Source organism: Microtus pennsylvanicus, chromosome 3 (assembly GCF_037038515.1).
Source record: "Microtus pennsylvanicus isolate mMicPen1 chromosome 3, mMicPen1.hap1, whole genome shotgun sequence".
NCBI lineage: Eukaryota > Metazoa > Chordata > Mammalia > Rodentia > Cricetidae > Microtus > Microtus pennsylvanicus.
The window spans coordinates 130,972,106-130,988,682 of record NC_134581.1 but is presented as its reverse complement, the minus strand read 5'-3'; the positions used below and the strand labels follow the sequence as shown (position 1 = coordinate 130,988,682).

Genomic DNA, 16,577 nt, shown 5'->3' with positions numbered 1-16,577 from the left:
GCCTCTCTTCTGTCGCTAGCGGGAGCCTAGTCGGGTTGTGCACGACTATTGTCTGCTGTCCTACAGCCCCACGGCCCCCGGTTGTATTAGTGCCAGAGTCGGGCGTTGTCCCCCGAGTGCCAGAGACTGGTGGGAGTGGGAGGGAAGGGGAGAGAAAGGAGACTGACGAGGTGCGCGCATGCGCACGACGCCACCACGCGGGACGTAATCTCCCTCTGGCCTGGACCCGCAGAATGGAAGAGCTCGAGAGCGGAGAGGGAGGGTTGGCAGGGCCAGAGGTAGCCATGGTTGCCGAACCCGCGGCGCCCTCCCTTGTGGATCGATACTTTACTCGCTGGTATAAAGCGGGTAAGTGTGGAATGATGGTGAGCTCTGCGCTACCAGGCGGGATGCCGCGGGGACTCCTGCTCCCCGGTGTAAAGCTCCTGTGCGCTAACCTGAGCTTCCTAATACCAGGAACACAGGGTTGTATTGTTGGAGAACTAATGTAGGCGCATCCAATGTCGGAAGCGCAGGGCAATGTGGGGCGGGGGGGGGGGGGGGGGGGGGGACGGTGACGTAAACGAAGGAACACTGCATTGGGCTGCCTAGTGTTTGTGTGCCTGTGGGGCTCAATCCTAGATAGGCGGGAGGAAACCTTAACGCTGAAGAGAGCCTTAAGAGGAATTCAGGAAGCAGTATCTAGTGTTAAGAAACCGCTCATATTGTCCACTTGGCGTTTCAAAGTAGGCTCTCCAGGGGTCCTGTTCTGTGCGCCCAGAAAATATCGATGCCACGTTTGGGAATTCTCCAATCTCTGTTTTAGTCTTTTTATTCCAGGAAAACGGTGGATGCACACACGAACAGATAGACTGGGCCAAAATTAGCATAAGCAACCCTCCTCACGTCTGAATTTTCCCAAAATGTGGTTTTTGCATAACTTAAAGACAACCCTTGGTACTGGAGAGATGGCTCAGTGGTTAAGAGCACTGCCTGTTCTTCCAGAGGACCTGAGTTCAATTCCCAACACCCACCTGGTAGCTTCCAACTGCCTGTAACTCCAGTTCCAGGGGATTCTGAAAGCCTCACATAGACATACGTGCAAGAAAAACACCAATGCACGTAAAATAAAAGCAAATAAATCATTTTAAAAAAATGACAGCCCAACAACACCACAATGTAAGCAATGTGGTACTTATTATGTTTCTCTAATAGAAATAATAGGTATACTCATTTTAAAGGGACAAGATGGAGGAGTTAATAACCTTTCCTGCCTGAACAATGCATAAATGATTCTGTCTGGATTAGGCCCCTAAACACTCCATAGCTGTATTTACTTCCCTCTGTCATCGGCATTAGGCCCAGCTTCACAGTGAACTATCTCCATGAACCAAAGAGGGCAATCACATGGTAATAGTAAATACCAGTTCAAGAACCAGCAACTCATTTATTCCTCTAGATGTTAAAGGAAAACCCTGTGAGGACCACTGTATACTACAGCACTCCAACCGGTAAGCAAACCAAGAATTCTTCAGTTACCAACACTTCTGGTAGTTAGCCTAATGTAGTCTTGGGCTGGATATGAGCATTCAGGAAATTCGGGCAACGAATAGCGCCAAGGTGGACAGCTAAATCCACTTAAAAGCTGACAAGGCTTGGAAAGTAATTCCAGACACAAAAGAACAGAGTTAAGCATGACTTCTTGGTAGTAGCATTTTCTCTGGTGGGCTCTGTTTGCTAGAGGCAAGCATGTCTCATTTAAGAGAGATTTTCTGACTCGGCTTTAGCTACAAAAACCTTGCAGCTCTTTTAAAAGGCCCCACCACGAAACACTTAAATGGTGTTGATGAATAGCTGACTGCATGCTTTTTGATGGTGGCAAGGATCTTGAAACTCCATAGAGTTCTGGCAATAAACATGGCTCTGCTCAGTACCTCCCCCATGAGGCTAGCCTCTCAGAAAGCTAAGGAATGGGGTGAATCCAGCCGTCAAAGCCACAGCTTTAATCCTAGCCATATCACTTAGGACATTAAAGACTCATGTGATCAGAAAAAGAGAGACAGACAGTAAAAATAGATTCAGATAAAAAAAAATAAAACTCTAAATGGTTTACAGAGAGTTTAAAAATATATGTAGGCTTATGGGGGAAAAGAAAAAGGATAAAGTCCTTAAACTAAAAGAGAGAGAGAGAGAGAGAGAGAGAGAGTAGTTGGATGTGGTGGCACACACCTTTAATCCCAACACTTGGGAGACAGAGGCAGGTGGATCTCTGTGAGTTCAAGGACAACCTTGTCTACAGAGTGCCAGAATAGCCAGAGATACACAGAGAAACCCAGTCTCAAAAAATTAAAAATAAAAATAAAAGAAATAGAGTTTAAAATAAAGCCACATAAAGACAAAACATACACAAAGTCTGGATAGTCTATATGTTATTGTGTTGTCTTTAAATGGTTTGATGGCTGAGGAAGGAGCAACAGCTGCTAAAAGACATTTGATTACAAATGCTTCTGGATTAATACAACATATTTTTAAAATGCTTCAAAATTTAAGTCAAAAGATAAGTTACTTTGGAGAAGAGGTTTTGTTTTTGTTTCCACAGGAAGTGAGAGGCTATGGATTCATTATGGGTCTAAAAAAATGAGGTTTGATCAAGGAAGACCCCCCCCCCCTGAAGAATCCAATAGGCGTGGGTGGCCCAGATGATCCAGCATTTCAGAGCACCTCTGTTGCAGTTCCCTCTGAGTTCTACGTCCAGAACGGTCTCAAGACTGCTGGCTCAGATGATAAGCCTCAAAGAATACTCCAGTCAGGACTTGATCATAATTCTAAATCTTCTTTAGGTCCTCATAAGATTATCAGCACCCCCCAATCAGCAGGAAGTAGCCTGGAAAACTATGCCCACATTCCCAAATATGGATTATGGATATTTATGTTTGTTTAGAGTGTTGGTTACAAATTGTTATGAATAATGGTCTAGAAAAAATGCTGAACAAAGGAGATTAGATTCAGAGTTCTTGTTTTGAAAAAGGGGGGATAGCAATGGGACAATGGTCTTGTATTGTTTTAATAAAATGCTGATTGTCCAATTAGCCAGGCAGGAAGTATAGGTGGGGTGACCAGAAAAGGAGAATTCTGGGAAGAGGAAAGGTTCAGTTTGCAGTTGTCATCCAGATGCAGAGGAAGCAAGATGGGAATGCCTTGGTGATAAACGGTACCAAGCCACGTGGCTAACACAGACAAAAATTATGGGTTAATGTAGGGTATAAAAGTTAAGAAGCCTAAGCTAATAGGTCAACAAGTTTATGATTAATGTAGACCTCTTTGTGTTCCTTTGGGACAGAACAGCTGCGGGACTGGGTGGGACAGAAACCTCTGTCAACAGTCTTCTCCAGTGTTGAGATGGTATTTTAAAAGTATAGTGGCAGGTGCAAGTCATTTACTGTGCCAACCACTGAAGAGCCAGACCTATGGAATGGCACACTGTGGAGGCTGTGGACACAGTCATGCCTTGCTTCTCTGCTACTTCAGGGTTAGCTAAAGACTCAAGATACTGTTTCTTTTCTGGGAAGAAAATTCCCTGTTTTCTCCTCTTCATTATTATACTCCCCCCTGCTACATTTAGCCTCCAGTCACAGCCGAAAGAGCTGATGATTGGACTGTGTGAAGACTGGTTGGGCAGTCGTCTCTCGTAGATACTGTTACAGCAGGGCGTCTCCAGCCATGCAGCAATGAAGGACTGACTTCTTTTCTCCTTGTAGAATATGTGTCATCACACTGGCAGGCTCTCATCCCGTTCTTCAAAGTGGCAAAACCATTAAAAGTATCTCCTATCAGATCAGTACCAACTGTAGCAGACTGCAGAACAAAGTGTCTGGGAAATTTAAGCGGGTATGTTCCTATTATTCTGTGATTTTCCCCCCTATATTTGTGCTATAATGGAGCCAGACTTTTTCCGGCAGTTCAGTGTATTTTCGGTATAAACAACACCCACCCCTGAAAAAAAAAAGAAGAAAAGGTGTTCTGGAGGTATAATGTCTATCATAATAGATTCTGTGTCCACATTCTTATCCCCAAAGAGAGGAGATGGAAGATAGGCCTTTACCTGGTATCCCAGCTCTTGGGTAGCTGAAGTAGCACAGTTGGAAGTATGAGGCCATATAGAAAGTGCCATCTAAATAAGGCTACATAACAAAACTCTCAAAAATAAAACAGAATCTTGGCTCTAGTGGCCTGTGTTCACTATAGGACAAGTCCGTAAAAAGAGGGTAGTGCATGAAACACTCATTCACCTGCTCATAGATAAGACAACCCCAATATACCCACCTCCCAGAGTATCTGAAACCGTGACCAAAAACCCCGATATACCCACCTCCCAGAGTATCTGAAACCGTGACCAAAAACCCCGATATACCCACCTCCCAGAGAATCTGAAACAGTGACCATACGTGCTATCAGGTAGTGGATTAAAATATGGCACTAATAGTTAAAAGGCATGTGCTTCAGTTAGTTTTGTGGAGTTTATTTAAACATATTGTTCTTATTTTTATTTATGTGTATGTATGTATGTATGTGTGCCATATGTGTGCAGGAACCTGCAGAGGTAAGGGGAGCTTGTCAGATCCCCTAGAACCAAAGTTACAGGTAGTTGTGAGCTACCATGTGGGTGCAGAGAATTAAACCTGGGTCCTGTTGAAGGGTAGTAAATAAATAGTCTTAACTTCTGAGCTATCTCCCAGCCCACTAGTGTTGTTTTTTAGTTAGAAAAGCACTCCTAGCCAAGTGGTGGTAGCGCACACTTTTAATCCCAGCACTCGGGAGGCAGAGGCAGGAGGATCTCTATGAGTTCGAGGCCAGCCTGGTCTACCAGAGCTAGTTGCAGGGCAGGCATCAAAGTTACACAGAGAAACGCTGTCTCGAAAAACCAAAAAGAAAAAAGAAAAACACTCCTTCTTCAAAAAGTCGTAGTAATCTGCATTGGTGGTATAGTGATGAGCATATCTGCCTTCCAAAGAGTAGTGGTTGACCTGTAAAGAAGCTCCTTTACCTATTAATTTCTAACATAAAAGATAGGGATCATTTAGATACTTTTTAGTTTTTGGTTTTTGTTTTGAGACAGGTCACTCTTTAACTGTGCCTAACCTGGAATTTGATGTACAAACCAGGCTGACCTCTAACTCAAAGATTCACCTAGCTCTGTCTTCTGTGCAGAGAGATCAAAGGTGTATAACCACCACACTCCACAGAAGACAGGGATCTTGACGAAACTGTAGGATATTGCTGCCATATGTTATATTGAATTTTATACTATTAGTTGCAGTGAATTATCCTGTAACTTAAAATCTTTATGCCTAGCCATATATAGATTTCTTGTTTGCAACTGAAAAAAAATCCATTCTTAGCCTGTAACTAAGCTACCCATTAAAAGATGGTCCCTAGCACATAGTAGGTTGTTATGTTGATGGTCCCTAGCACATAGTAGTTTGTTCAAGTATATGAGTGGTTTTATGCTCTTAAATCATTTTCCTGTAAAACATCAGTTCCAAGCCTAGAATACTGTTTTAATAGTGAGGGGTATATTAAAGGAAATGGAAATACACAATTAATTGGCTTTTTTCATCTCGTTACCCAGGGGGCACAGTTTCTAACAGAACTCGCACCTCTGTGTAAGATATACTGCTCTGATGGAGAAGAATATACCATATCTAGCTGTGTTCGAGGTCGGCTGATGGAGGTGAATGAAAATATTCTTCATAAGCCGTCTCTTCTCCAAGAAAAGGTAGGGGAGGGTGGGGAAGCATAGCCTGTCTGCGTGCCGGTTAGCAGTCATTTGACCAAGCTAAATGCTCTGTCCCCAGCCATCCACTGAAGGCTACATTGCAGTTGTGTTACCGAAATTTGAAGAAAGTAAGAGCATAACAGAAGGGTTACTGACACAGCAGCAGTACGAAGAGGTCGTGATAAAGCGGAATAGTGCCACAGCCACGCCGTGAGCCTAGAGGTGGAGAGACAGCATAGGATGCTCACCCTCCCTGGACCCAACCATCAGTGCCCTGGAGAGAGCCAGTGCATGAGAAGCATTCCTCACACCCGGCCGCGGGAGCAGCCCAATCCTGCTCTTACCTAACTCCCCTCCTTTGTCTGACTATCGCAAGCCTTGGTCCCTGTTTGTAGTCCAGCTCTACATCTGCCTGGCTCAGGTACTTGCTTTGTGTGGGGGCAAGTACAATTGTGGGCGTTCGCTTGCATATGCATGTCAGAAAACAACTTTGGATGCTTTTTTACCTTTTGTTAGACAGTCTCTCCTTGACTTGGAACTTTGCCAGATAGCTCATGTACTTCCAGGGAGACACTCATCACCTCTGCTTTCTGTCTTGGAAGGTGCACACACCATGGCCAAGTTTTATATGGGCCAGAAAACCCAAACTCAGGTCTTCATGTGTTCATGATATATTACTTTTCAGTTGCTGTGATAAAATACTGTAACCAAAAGCAACATCACAAGAGTATTTGGGTTTGTAGTTCCAGAGGACTTGATGTCCATCCTAGTGAGGAGGCACAGTAGCAAGAACAAGCAGAGAGTGAACTGGAAGCAGGGTGAGGTTATTAACTGTCCCTGGTGATGTAATTCCCCCAGCTAGGTTTCCTGTCCTAAAGTTCTACCAACTGAAGACCAACTGTTCAAATACATGTCCATGGGTGTTATTTTTTTTTCTTATCAACCTACAACATTGTTCCCATGATTTTTATAGGCCCATAGTCATATCATACAAAATGCAGCTAATCTAATATCAAAAGTTCCCATAGTCATTACAATTCGGAAGTTCAAAGTCCCTTCTAAGACTCAGTGCAATCTCTTACGTCCCCCTGTAAATCAAAAAACCAGTTACATGCTTCCACCATACAAGGGCACAGAATATCCATTCCCATTCCAAAAAGAAGGACTGGTGGGCATAGTGAGGAAATACTGAACCAAATCATGACCAAAACCAGCGTGATACACACCAAATCCTGCAGCTCCGTGTCCACTAAGTGTTTAGTTTCAAAGGCTTTGGTTGGCTGCCCCTCCAGCATTGCTGCCTGCAACACAGATGTGATTCTGCTGTGTGTAGCCTCCTTGGCGGATGGCTCGGAGCTTGGTTTCCCCACCACAGCATCAGTCAGTGGCCTCTTCATGGCCCTCTTGCAGAAACTCCATCTCTACCACATGTTGCTTGGCTTGCTGAAGCCAAGAAGGGAGGAAGACTCCAGATACCTTTCATTCTTTCATGCCTCCAAAGCTAGTACCATGTGGAAAATACCTCAAAACTAGACGGCCAGCTTTCACGCCCTTTGTCCACAGAAGCTCTTCTGTTACCTTGCTTTCTAGGAACAAATTGTAGGTTTATCTGGGTGAAGTCTTGCCTTGGCCAACTGTCCTATTGTTCCAGTTTAAAGCCGACCTTTTTTTTAAGGTATTTTTTTAGGTATGAGTGCTCTCTGGATGTGTGCCTAAGAGGGCATCATATCCCATTATAGATGGTTGAAAGCCACCATGTGGTTGCCAGGAATTGAACTCAGGACACCTTTGGCAGAGCAGCCCATGCTCTTAACCATTGGACCATCTCTCCAGCCCTAGAGCAGACTTCTTGATAACACTAATCTCTAGTAATGACAGCATTTTCCAGAACATGACTTCCTTGTGCTTTTTCTCCAAGCTGTACATTTTGTATTTCTGCCAGACATGCTGGTTTTCCTTGGCCAGAGTTACACTATCTAGAAATATCTAAAGCCAGAAAAAGTAGTCCATTACTTTGTAGTTCAGCTTCTTGTCTGTTCTCAGGACTTGGGTAGAAAGTAGCCAGATTCTTTGTAGAAGGGTCACATAAATGGCCTCAAGCCAATTTGCTAATGGAGACATTGTTATTCTCTGAAGCATAGAAGCCAGGCCTCTCCTGTCTACATTATCTGCAGCACTAGTTTCCTAGGTTCAAACAGGAAGTCCTGTTTCACAGTGCTCTCAGCCTTCAACCACTTTTCTGGAACCAAAGTTCAGTCTTCCAAATTCTTCCAAGAAACTGTCACATTGTTTCCACAGCAACCTCAGTTCTGAGTACCAACTTCTATATTAGTTACCTATCTGTTGCTGTGTTAAAACACCATGTGACCAAAACAACTTAAGAGGGTTTTGTTGGGCTTGTAGTTCCAGGGGGCTAGGTGTCCATGGCAGCGAGTGCAGGCTGAGATCAGACCACCACTCCCTGGAGGCACACAGGGAAGGGGAACTGGATCGAGGCTAGACACTCAAATCTGCCCCCAGTGACAGGCTTCATCTGGCAAGTCAAAAGTCAACATTCAAAAGTGCCACCAGCTAGGGACCAAGTGTTTGGAATACATGAACCATGGGGGTCTTTTCTCTGTCAACCTCCAACAGGAGGCAAGCATTTCCCCGACTGAGCCATTTCCCCAGCGTTACTCTGTTACACTTGTTTCTCTGACAAATGTCAAATAAGGAATATTTTCCTGATTGAAAAACAAGCTCTTGAGAAATATTTTCAACAGTTTTTCATGTCTATAAGAAATGTGTTTCTTTTTTATGTGTTTCCCCTTGTATACATGTATGTTACATTCACGCAACACCTGTAGGAGCCAAAGAAGACATCGGCCTCCTTGGAACTGGAGTTCCAGGTGGTTGTGAGCCACCCCATGTAGGAGTTGGGAAGTGAACCCAGATCCTCTGGAAGAGCACCCAGTGCTCTTGACCTCTAAGCCATCTCTCCAGCCTCTTGCCTTATTTTTTTTTTTAACAATTTAATACTTTGGAAAAACAAAATTGTCTACCTTTCCCAAATCTGCTTGTGCAATGGAAAAGGCCCAGCCTCGCCCCTTCTGCTGTGGCGTTGCCCTCTAGTTGCTGGGGAGACAGGAGTGTGGAGTCTGCCTTCTCTGCATGGAAAGCTCTGCAAATGTACAAGGGCTCTTCTAGCAGACGGAAGAAGTGTGCTGATTGTTAAGCTGGCTGCTGCCAATGCATGGGGTAGTGACTCATCGTGCACATTTTACTGACAGCTAATTTGTAGCAATCAAGGTTTTCCAGTCTGTTCTGTTCTTAGAACAGAACAAGGTTTTTACATTATGTAAGTTAGGGGAAAAAAACAGCTATGAAGTTCTGGTTTTAGATTAGACTTTTACACTAAATTTAAAAAGACCTTAAATCGTGAAGTTTTGTTGTTAAGAGCTGCAACATATAGTACGTGTCTGTCATTGCTCTGTTTTTAATAAAATAATTTTAAGTGCAAGCAAGCAGAGTTTATTGAGAAGAAAGAATCTCCCTGTAACTGAGAGGGGATTGGGATTTTAAATAAAATAGTTTTCTACATGAACACTTGATTTGTAAGTTCTGTCCTTTTGTGCTGTTGACATCACGTTACCCTATTTCTTCAACCTCCCCTGCCCAGGCATCTTGAATTTTATTTTCAGTGTGTAAAGGTATATTTTATAAATATGTGTAAGGGAAACTTTTTAAAAAGGTTTTTAGTTTATAAGACAAACTTCTTATAACCCGAGTGTCAGCATGACTATCCCTCAATTGCACCATCAGACTTGACAGATGCTATGAGTTGATGTCTACAGAGATTGCAATGGGGTGAAAATTAAGCACACAGCAGCAGATCCTCACTTTGAGTGGCAGAGGGAATCTCAAGACTCATGCCGCAAGAGTCTATATCTGTTTAACAAGTTGTACCTTTCTTCACTAGTTTTATTGCAAGCTAAAAGAACGTTTTGTTTCACAGGCTAAAGACCATGTTAGAAGTACTTTAAAATACAGACACATAAAATAGTACAGGTTGCAAGGGCACTTTTAATTTGATTACTCATCAGTATGCCCCTGCCCCAATTTGGTTAATGGATCAAAATTAAGCTAGTTGGTACAAATTCAGTTATTGAACATAATTTTTATTGAAGTGTACATTATCATGTTTAATACTAATTAATAATCCCTATTTTGTTAACCATCACATTGTTACCACATACCTGATGATCCTTAACGGTCTTATTGAGGGCTCTGCTTTATTACTAAGATGTTAACACTGAGAATCCAGTGAAGTTAGCATCCAGCTTCTCAGTTGAAAAAGAAGTCACAGAATTTCCACTCGTGTGAGTTGGTAACAATCCTGACTATTTCATAGGAGATGGCTCCATTCAATCATTTCCCATAACAGTCGGGTGCAAGATTATTCCAGTGCTTTGGGGAAAACGCTGTGTTAATACCTGTGGTGATAGCGAAAGAGATGAGAGTTCTGTTCAGCACATGCAGAATGCGCATGCTCCTTCCCACGGCTCTTGTTCTGATACTCGGAAATGCAGCAGATCAGCTGAGTAACCTGCGCAGTCTTATCCTTGCTTTACTCGCAGCTTATAAGGCAGACAGGCTACCAGCGGAGTCAGTTCCCCAGCCCAAGAAAAGGTTTAAACTCTAGAGTTAAAAAAACTAAAAATGAACATTCTAATGCCACTTTAATAAAAACACAGTGCTTAGGTTTCTGGAATTTAAACAGCCTCTTGGTTTTGATGTCTTCTGCACCTGTCATTCCATCAATACTGAAGATAGTTCAAAACTATTTTTAAATCAGTAAGAAATACTTAGGATTCCGTCCACTATCCAGGACTGTGTGGTCAGCTATGCATACCGCAACTAGAATAAAAAGCCATTCCTCTTCTGGAGTTGCTCCAGGATTCTTTGGAGTGACTTCTGTTGTTTTCCTTTCGAAGCAGGAATAGGACAGTTGTAATAATGACCTTACCCAGTGAGATGCTTGTTAGAAGCAACAGTGCTAAGCAGGGATGTGACCGGGCACTTGAGGGACCCTTACCCTGCTTCAACAAGAATGGAAGGAGAGTCCACAGGCCTGCAGTCAACCAGGCCACTGTATATTTTCTGCTGAAATTAGTGTTGCAGATAATCAGCTTACATAGAGCAGTTAAGGCTGCCAAAGGGGATGTACATTCACGCTTGCATCTTTGGGATTCTGCTGGCATTAAGAGCGCTGGGATATTAGGTGTGTGCTGAGGAACATCCTGAACACAATGTCTACTTTAAACTGGCGCTGCCATTAGACTCTTAGTCCTCCCACAGCAATGACTGTTGGTAAGCTTTCTAATCGGAGATCAGAAAAAAAGAAAGGTTTCTGCATTCTCTTTAAAAACTGAGGAATTTCCAAAAAGACAAAGGATCATTTGCTTTGTAAAAAGGTCGGCTGTGCTGCATGACTTTCCAGAGACGAACTACAGGCTGCTCAAGTTTTACCATCCATGGTATCTTTATTTGCCGCTGAGACCCACCTGGTATTTTCCACCTGGAGGGAAGAGAAGACAATTAGCTTCTGCTCTGCTCTGCTCTGCTCCGCAGTCTGCAAAGTGGCTCGTGCACTAAGTTAGTAGAAGTTGAATACAGTAAAACCATCTCACCTTCTTCAGCAGCTTATAGCAGAGCGACAGGAGCTGGACCACAAGAGCCATCATGGATCTTATCTTTGTAATACACTTGTCAACCTATGGCGGCAAAGCATTGCAAAAATGCTATCATCTATTTGGTTTTACAGTGGTGAAGTTTCTCTGTTATGGAAATCTAAGAGATCTTGAAAGATATAGATTAGGGTACCAGAGGCTCCAGAACATGGGTGGCACTGACTGCCTGGGCTCACGCCTGTTTCATGGAACCCAGGAAAGATGGTGGAAGAGCCACGGCTCTACTTCAGGCTATGCATGAGCTTCTCAAAACATGCCACACACTGACAGAGCATCCCCTTCTTGGCAATTCTTTATACTCCCCCAGACTCCTCCGGTAAATGGCAGGCGCCTCACTCCAAGGCATTTAGGCAGAGATGAAGACAGTGAAGGCAGCTGGGAGCAGTACTAGGAACTCGTCTGCAGCCTGAAATCTACCTTGTGATGCCCTGTCACAGCAGCTGCTCTCAGACGAGCAGGAAACAGACTTTCTGTGCCCTTTAGCACAGAGGCTGGAGCTAACCTGACGGAGAGACATGTGAACTACGCTCCAGTGTTTCCCCAAGTCTCCGCCCTCGCCTTACCTTCAGGATCACTCTGTTCTGCAGAGATGTCTTCGTCATTGTCTGCAGCTGGTGGCATAGAGGAATGAGCTTGTTGATTTCCAGTAGAAGCATGAGTTTGTCATCATCTTTTAGCTGAAACATAATTTAAGGAGTTATTGCAACCCCAACAAAACTCCATCATTTATGCTTTTATTTTTTTTCCCTTTTAGATAGTATATCACACATAGCCCCGGCTGACCTGGTACTCACTGTGTATAACAGGCTGGCTTTAAATGCTTAGAGACCCACCTGTATTGGTCTCCTGAATGTTACACCACCCCAGCCCATATCTTTTTTTCCCTTAGTGTTTGTTTCTTTTTAAATATAAAAACAAGAAATAACTCAAATCTCATAGTCATTAACAAAAATCATGAAACAGTGCTTGCTTGATAGTAATGTATAGTTTCCACAAACCATGAATATTTGGTATGCTTTCTCTTTAGTGATCCTACAGACAGAACCCAGGACTGTGCATACTAGACAAGGTCTTCCACTGGGTCAGATCCATCCCCACAAAAATGTACACAATACAACAGAGTAACAGAAACACCATAACAGAACAAAATGTTCGCTGGATTTGCACCTAGCCTATAGCTTATGTACCTTTATGTGTTAGTAATATGCTTCCCGTGTGGGTGTGTGAAACCACTAGCCCTGGACAGGTAGACATGTATTACCTGTTTTGAAAATGTCTGTACATTTGATGTAAGCTTTAATCCCTCTGCAGCAAAAACCTGGGAGAGAGGGAAAACAGCACTGTTTCGGATCAATGTCTTCTGGATGGTTGGTAAACAAATATTCTCAATTATTTCACAGAGTTGAAAACTAACCCAGACATTAAGAATCAGCCCCAGAACTTATAACATTTTTCATTGTACCCCAGGAAACACAAGGGTTTAGCTGGAATCAGAAATTTTCCCAGACCAAAGACAAAATCCCCATAGAGCCTCCTTTGTACCTAAAGACATCCAGTTATTCTGCAAAGCCACACGGACCTGCAACCCACACCACACAAATTATCTATTCCTTTCTGAAGGGATCCCTGGCTCATTTCTTGAGATCTCCAGTTAGGGAGTAGAGTCATTTTTCTTCAGGATGTAACCACTGGTAACTTGCCCATGATTCAGTAAAATAACCTCTTTCTTGTACACGTGCCAACAACCCCAATTAAACAATGGGTCATTAAAAGAGAGAGGAGAGACATGAGAGTAGGGAGGACCTGGCCTGAGGAGAAGGAAAGGAGTTCCTGAGGGAGGGGCAGGGGAAGAATAAGATCAAAATGTAAATTCATGTATAAAATTGTCAAAAATACCTACAGAGAAACCCTGTCTCGAAAAAAAAAAAAGAAAAAAAATTGTCAAAAATAATACATTACTTTTTGAATCCTCCAGTATAAGAGTCAGGAGTCCTGGGGAATGAGGTCAGGTTAAAACCAGACACATCCCACATAGCTATCTGAGAGGCAATCCAGGCGGTTAACATTTTATGGTAATTTTCAGATTTTTGTCTGTTCACCTTGCATTTTACAATTAAGTGAACAAAACTATGGAGAGGAGTGAAACCCAGGCCAGATAAGTTCGAGGAACAGTCAGGACACATTAAAATCAAACACATAAGATACTGTTAAAACCCCACCGCAGGGGCTGCAGAGATAGCTAAGGCTCACTGGCAAGAGGACCCAAATTCAGTTCCTAGCACCAAGCAACCCACAACCACCTGTAATTTCAGCTCCAGGGAATCTGACACCCTCTTCTGGCCTCTGAGGACACCTGCACAGTGGCATTCACACACCTGCATGTGCATGCCCATGAAATACACACAAACAATAATAATAAATCTTTTTAAAATACTACCACAGCCGTGAGGAATGAAAATGAATGAACCTGGCAACCGACAGTAATAAGGCACATATCCGAATGATTTAGGAAGAAAAGGAGTCCTGATAGTAAGCTAGATAAAGAATGTGGACAGAGAGAGTGAACTTTGACCTCCTAGTCACAAGCTTGATACCTGGCGGTTGCTGGCTAACGTGACCTCAAGGGGAACAGTCCTTTCATTTTCCCCGAGCCCTGAAAGGGGAACCAGCAGGCTTCTTTGCTGGCACCCAATGATTCACTTCTCCGCATCCCTCATCGTTCCACATTCTCAGCTCTCACAGCTTCTCTTCTGTGTCTGTCTGTCTGTCTGAACATCACGGTTGTAAAAGCACCTTACAGCCTCTTGGTGCTTCCAAACCTCTGTCAATCCTAACATCAGCCTTACTCAGACTGATGCTTGACTTCCACTTTCTAGACCTGATGTTCTCCCTTGGTGCTCCCCACCTCAGCCAACATCTGCGTTGGTTGAGTCCAAACCCTTTTAGACATTCTATCCTGCCACAGCTTCTCAACTCTGAGCGGGTTCACTAGCATCACACTTGAAAGAAAAGAACATCACAGCTCTACAGAGATGCCTTGGCCACCCCTGCACTGTGCCTCAGCCCTTCATCTACATGGTCTCCCGAGTCTTCAGTGCATCTAGTGTCATGGCCATTGTACCTGTTCTGCCTCTGAACTGTTCTCACCCCACATACTCTTCCAACCTCCCCTCTTTGATAACACCCCTACCCAAAGGCTGTCTTAGAGAAGTCTTCCCAACTACCCCCTCACCTTTCTCGTTTTATCCTACACGATCTTATCACTCTGGGTACTTGTGAAAATAAAACATACCTCTAGGAGGTGCACTAGGTCCTGCGATGTCTTCAGTGGCCCCTCTCCTCTACAATAGAAGGAGTTATTAAGAGGATAACATTACCTGGATGTTGGCTTATGTAACACTTATGTTTTAGAGCATTCTGTATATTAGCAGAACTCAAATTTTTCAAGGATAACGTGAACACACTGATAATATTGTGATGTTTTTCTTAAAATAATTATGACTTCCTAAGTTAAAATTATATATGTTAATTTCATAATGCTAAGAAAACCAGAACTGGCCAGTTTATTAGTGCACTTTGTCCTTTTCATTTTGCTTTCATGAATAAATATATGAATTCTGATACGTGTCTCAACCAAAATGCATTCCTAATGCAATCAAAAGAGCAGACCCAAGGTCAGTCAGACCTCAATTCAGATTTCAGCCCTGGCCAGAACTCGCTGCACCTTCAATGAGGCATATATAAAATTCCAGTTCTAAATGTAAAAAAAGAATCATCATACAATTGTGTTGGCCAGTTTTATTTAGGAGTTTAAAAGCTACCGAGAGAGCTGGGCGATGGTGGCGCACGCCTTTAATCCCAGCACTGGGGAGGCAGAGGCAGGCGGATCTCTGTGAGTTCGAGACCAGCCTGGTCTACAGAGCTAGTTCCAGGACAGGCTCTAAAGCCACAGAGAAACCCTGTCTTGAAAAACAAAATCAAAAACAAAACAAAACAAAACAAAAAAAAGCTACCAAGAATGAAGAACTCTGAAAAAAGGAAAGGCAGATTGCAGCAGAATGCATAAGAGGGTGGTGGTCTCAGCACAAATCAGAGGACGCACCCTCCTGCAGCAACACCTGCACTAACAGCCATGCGTGCAGGAAGTCCTTCCTGGTCTCTGCTGAATGCCGAGAGCCAACTGGAGCCATGACACAAAATCGTATCCAAAGTTATAAAGAACTGACAATTTTGATAAGGCATTGAAAATTACTAGAATACCTTCAATGTTTATTAAGAAATAGGAATTGTTATGTAGAAATAATCATTAATACATTGTATAAATGATTACAATGATTTCAAGCCATAACCTGAGGAAGGGCTAGAAGCATGCCCAGGAAAACTATAAATCTCCTTCCTCCAGGCTGAAGGCTAGCAAGTAGGCTTGCAAGGGATACCTAAATGAGGGGGGTAAAGTGCGGGGCCTAAAGGCAATGGAGGAGATGGTGGAGGAAACACGCAGACACTGCAGTAAAGTACAGCCTGTGCTCTGACCACAGGGAGAGCATTCTATTATGGAGACGTGCCTAAGTGAGCGGGCATTATACACTCGTGCTCTACAGGAATTCTGTTGTCCCAGCCCGCAGAGCTGCAGCTAGCCTCTGTCCCTCCATGGAGCTGTCCCTCACACTCCCCAATCTATGCTCACATTTTAAAAGATTTAGTTATTCGTGGTTCATGCCTATGGTCCCAGGACTCAGGAGCCTGAGACAGGAAGATTATGGCAAGTTACAGGCCAGCCCAGGCTGTAGTGTGAGACCCTGTCTCAAAAGTACCTGAATACACAAAGATGTAAATAGACAAATCAAATTGTCACTGCTTTACCTAGTAAATAAATACAAAGAATAGGCCACCCTGGACATGTTCCGGCCGTGTCGAACGATCTCGTTCTCTTGATCCTCCCACTTCTCAAGCTCACAGTCAGCATCGGAGGTGAGCAAAGCGAGTTTCAGCCCCAGCTTTGCTATCTTGGCTTGCTCCTGCAAACACATTCAGTCATAGGTCTGTCCTATTGATGTAGTCTTACAGTCTTGTTACACAACCAAAGAGCTTAC

General features: G+C 43.4%; 2 protein-coding genes across 2 annotated transcripts in view; one reads left to right on the top strand and one right to left on the bottom strand.

Annotated features, from left to right (window-relative positions):
* The first annotated feature begins 28 nt into the window (after nt 1-28).
* On the top strand, nt 29-9,343 carry Abitram (actin binding transcription modulator). Its single transcript, XM_075967187.1, has 5 exons — nt 29-348; nt 1,439-1,490; nt 3,738-3,867; nt 5,609-5,755; nt 5,835-9,343. Exons 1-5 carry the CDS (start codon nt 234-236, stop codon nt 5,967-5,969), a joined length of 579 nt encoding a protein of 192 aa, XP_075823302.1. The 5' UTR covers nt 29-233; the 3' UTR covers nt 5,970-9,343.
* Nucleotides 9,344-9,891: 548 nt separating this feature from the next.
* The window catches only part of Ctnnal1 (catenin alpha like 1), a 47,639-nt gene continuing 40,953 nt past the window's right edge, over nt 9,892-16,577 (bottom strand). Inside the window, exons 14-19 of the mRNA XM_075967186.1 lie at nt 16,348-16,502; nt 14,777-14,825; nt 12,746-12,802; nt 12,048-12,161; nt 11,425-11,508; nt 9,892-11,312 (exon numbers count right to left, since the gene is read on the bottom strand). Of these exons, the coding sequence (XP_075823301.1) occupies nt 11,253-11,312; nt 11,425-11,508; nt 12,048-12,161; nt 12,746-12,802; nt 14,777-14,825; nt 16,348-16,502 (519 nt within the window). The 3' untranslated portion in view covers nt 9,892-11,252. The remainder of the gene's footprint in view (nt 11,313-11,424; nt 11,509-12,047; nt 12,162-12,745; nt 12,803-14,776; nt 14,826-16,347; nt 16,503-16,577) is intronic.

What these genes read in the sequence shown, in the direction of transcription:
- Abitram (XM_075967187.1), top strand. Translation starts at nt 234, where the DNA reads ATGGAAGAGCTCGAGAGCGGAGAGGGAGGGTTGGCAGGGCCAGAGGTA. An exon ending in ATACTACAGCACTCCAACCG is followed by an intron (nt 1,491 to 3,737) that starts GTAAGCAAACCA and finishes TTCTCCTTGTAG; the next exon opens with AATATGTGTCATCACACTGG. An exon ending in CGTCTCTTCTCCAAGAAAAG is followed by an intron (nt 5,756 to 5,834) that starts GTAGGGGAGGGT and finishes CTCTGTCCCCAG; the next exon opens with CCATCCACTGAAGGCTACAT.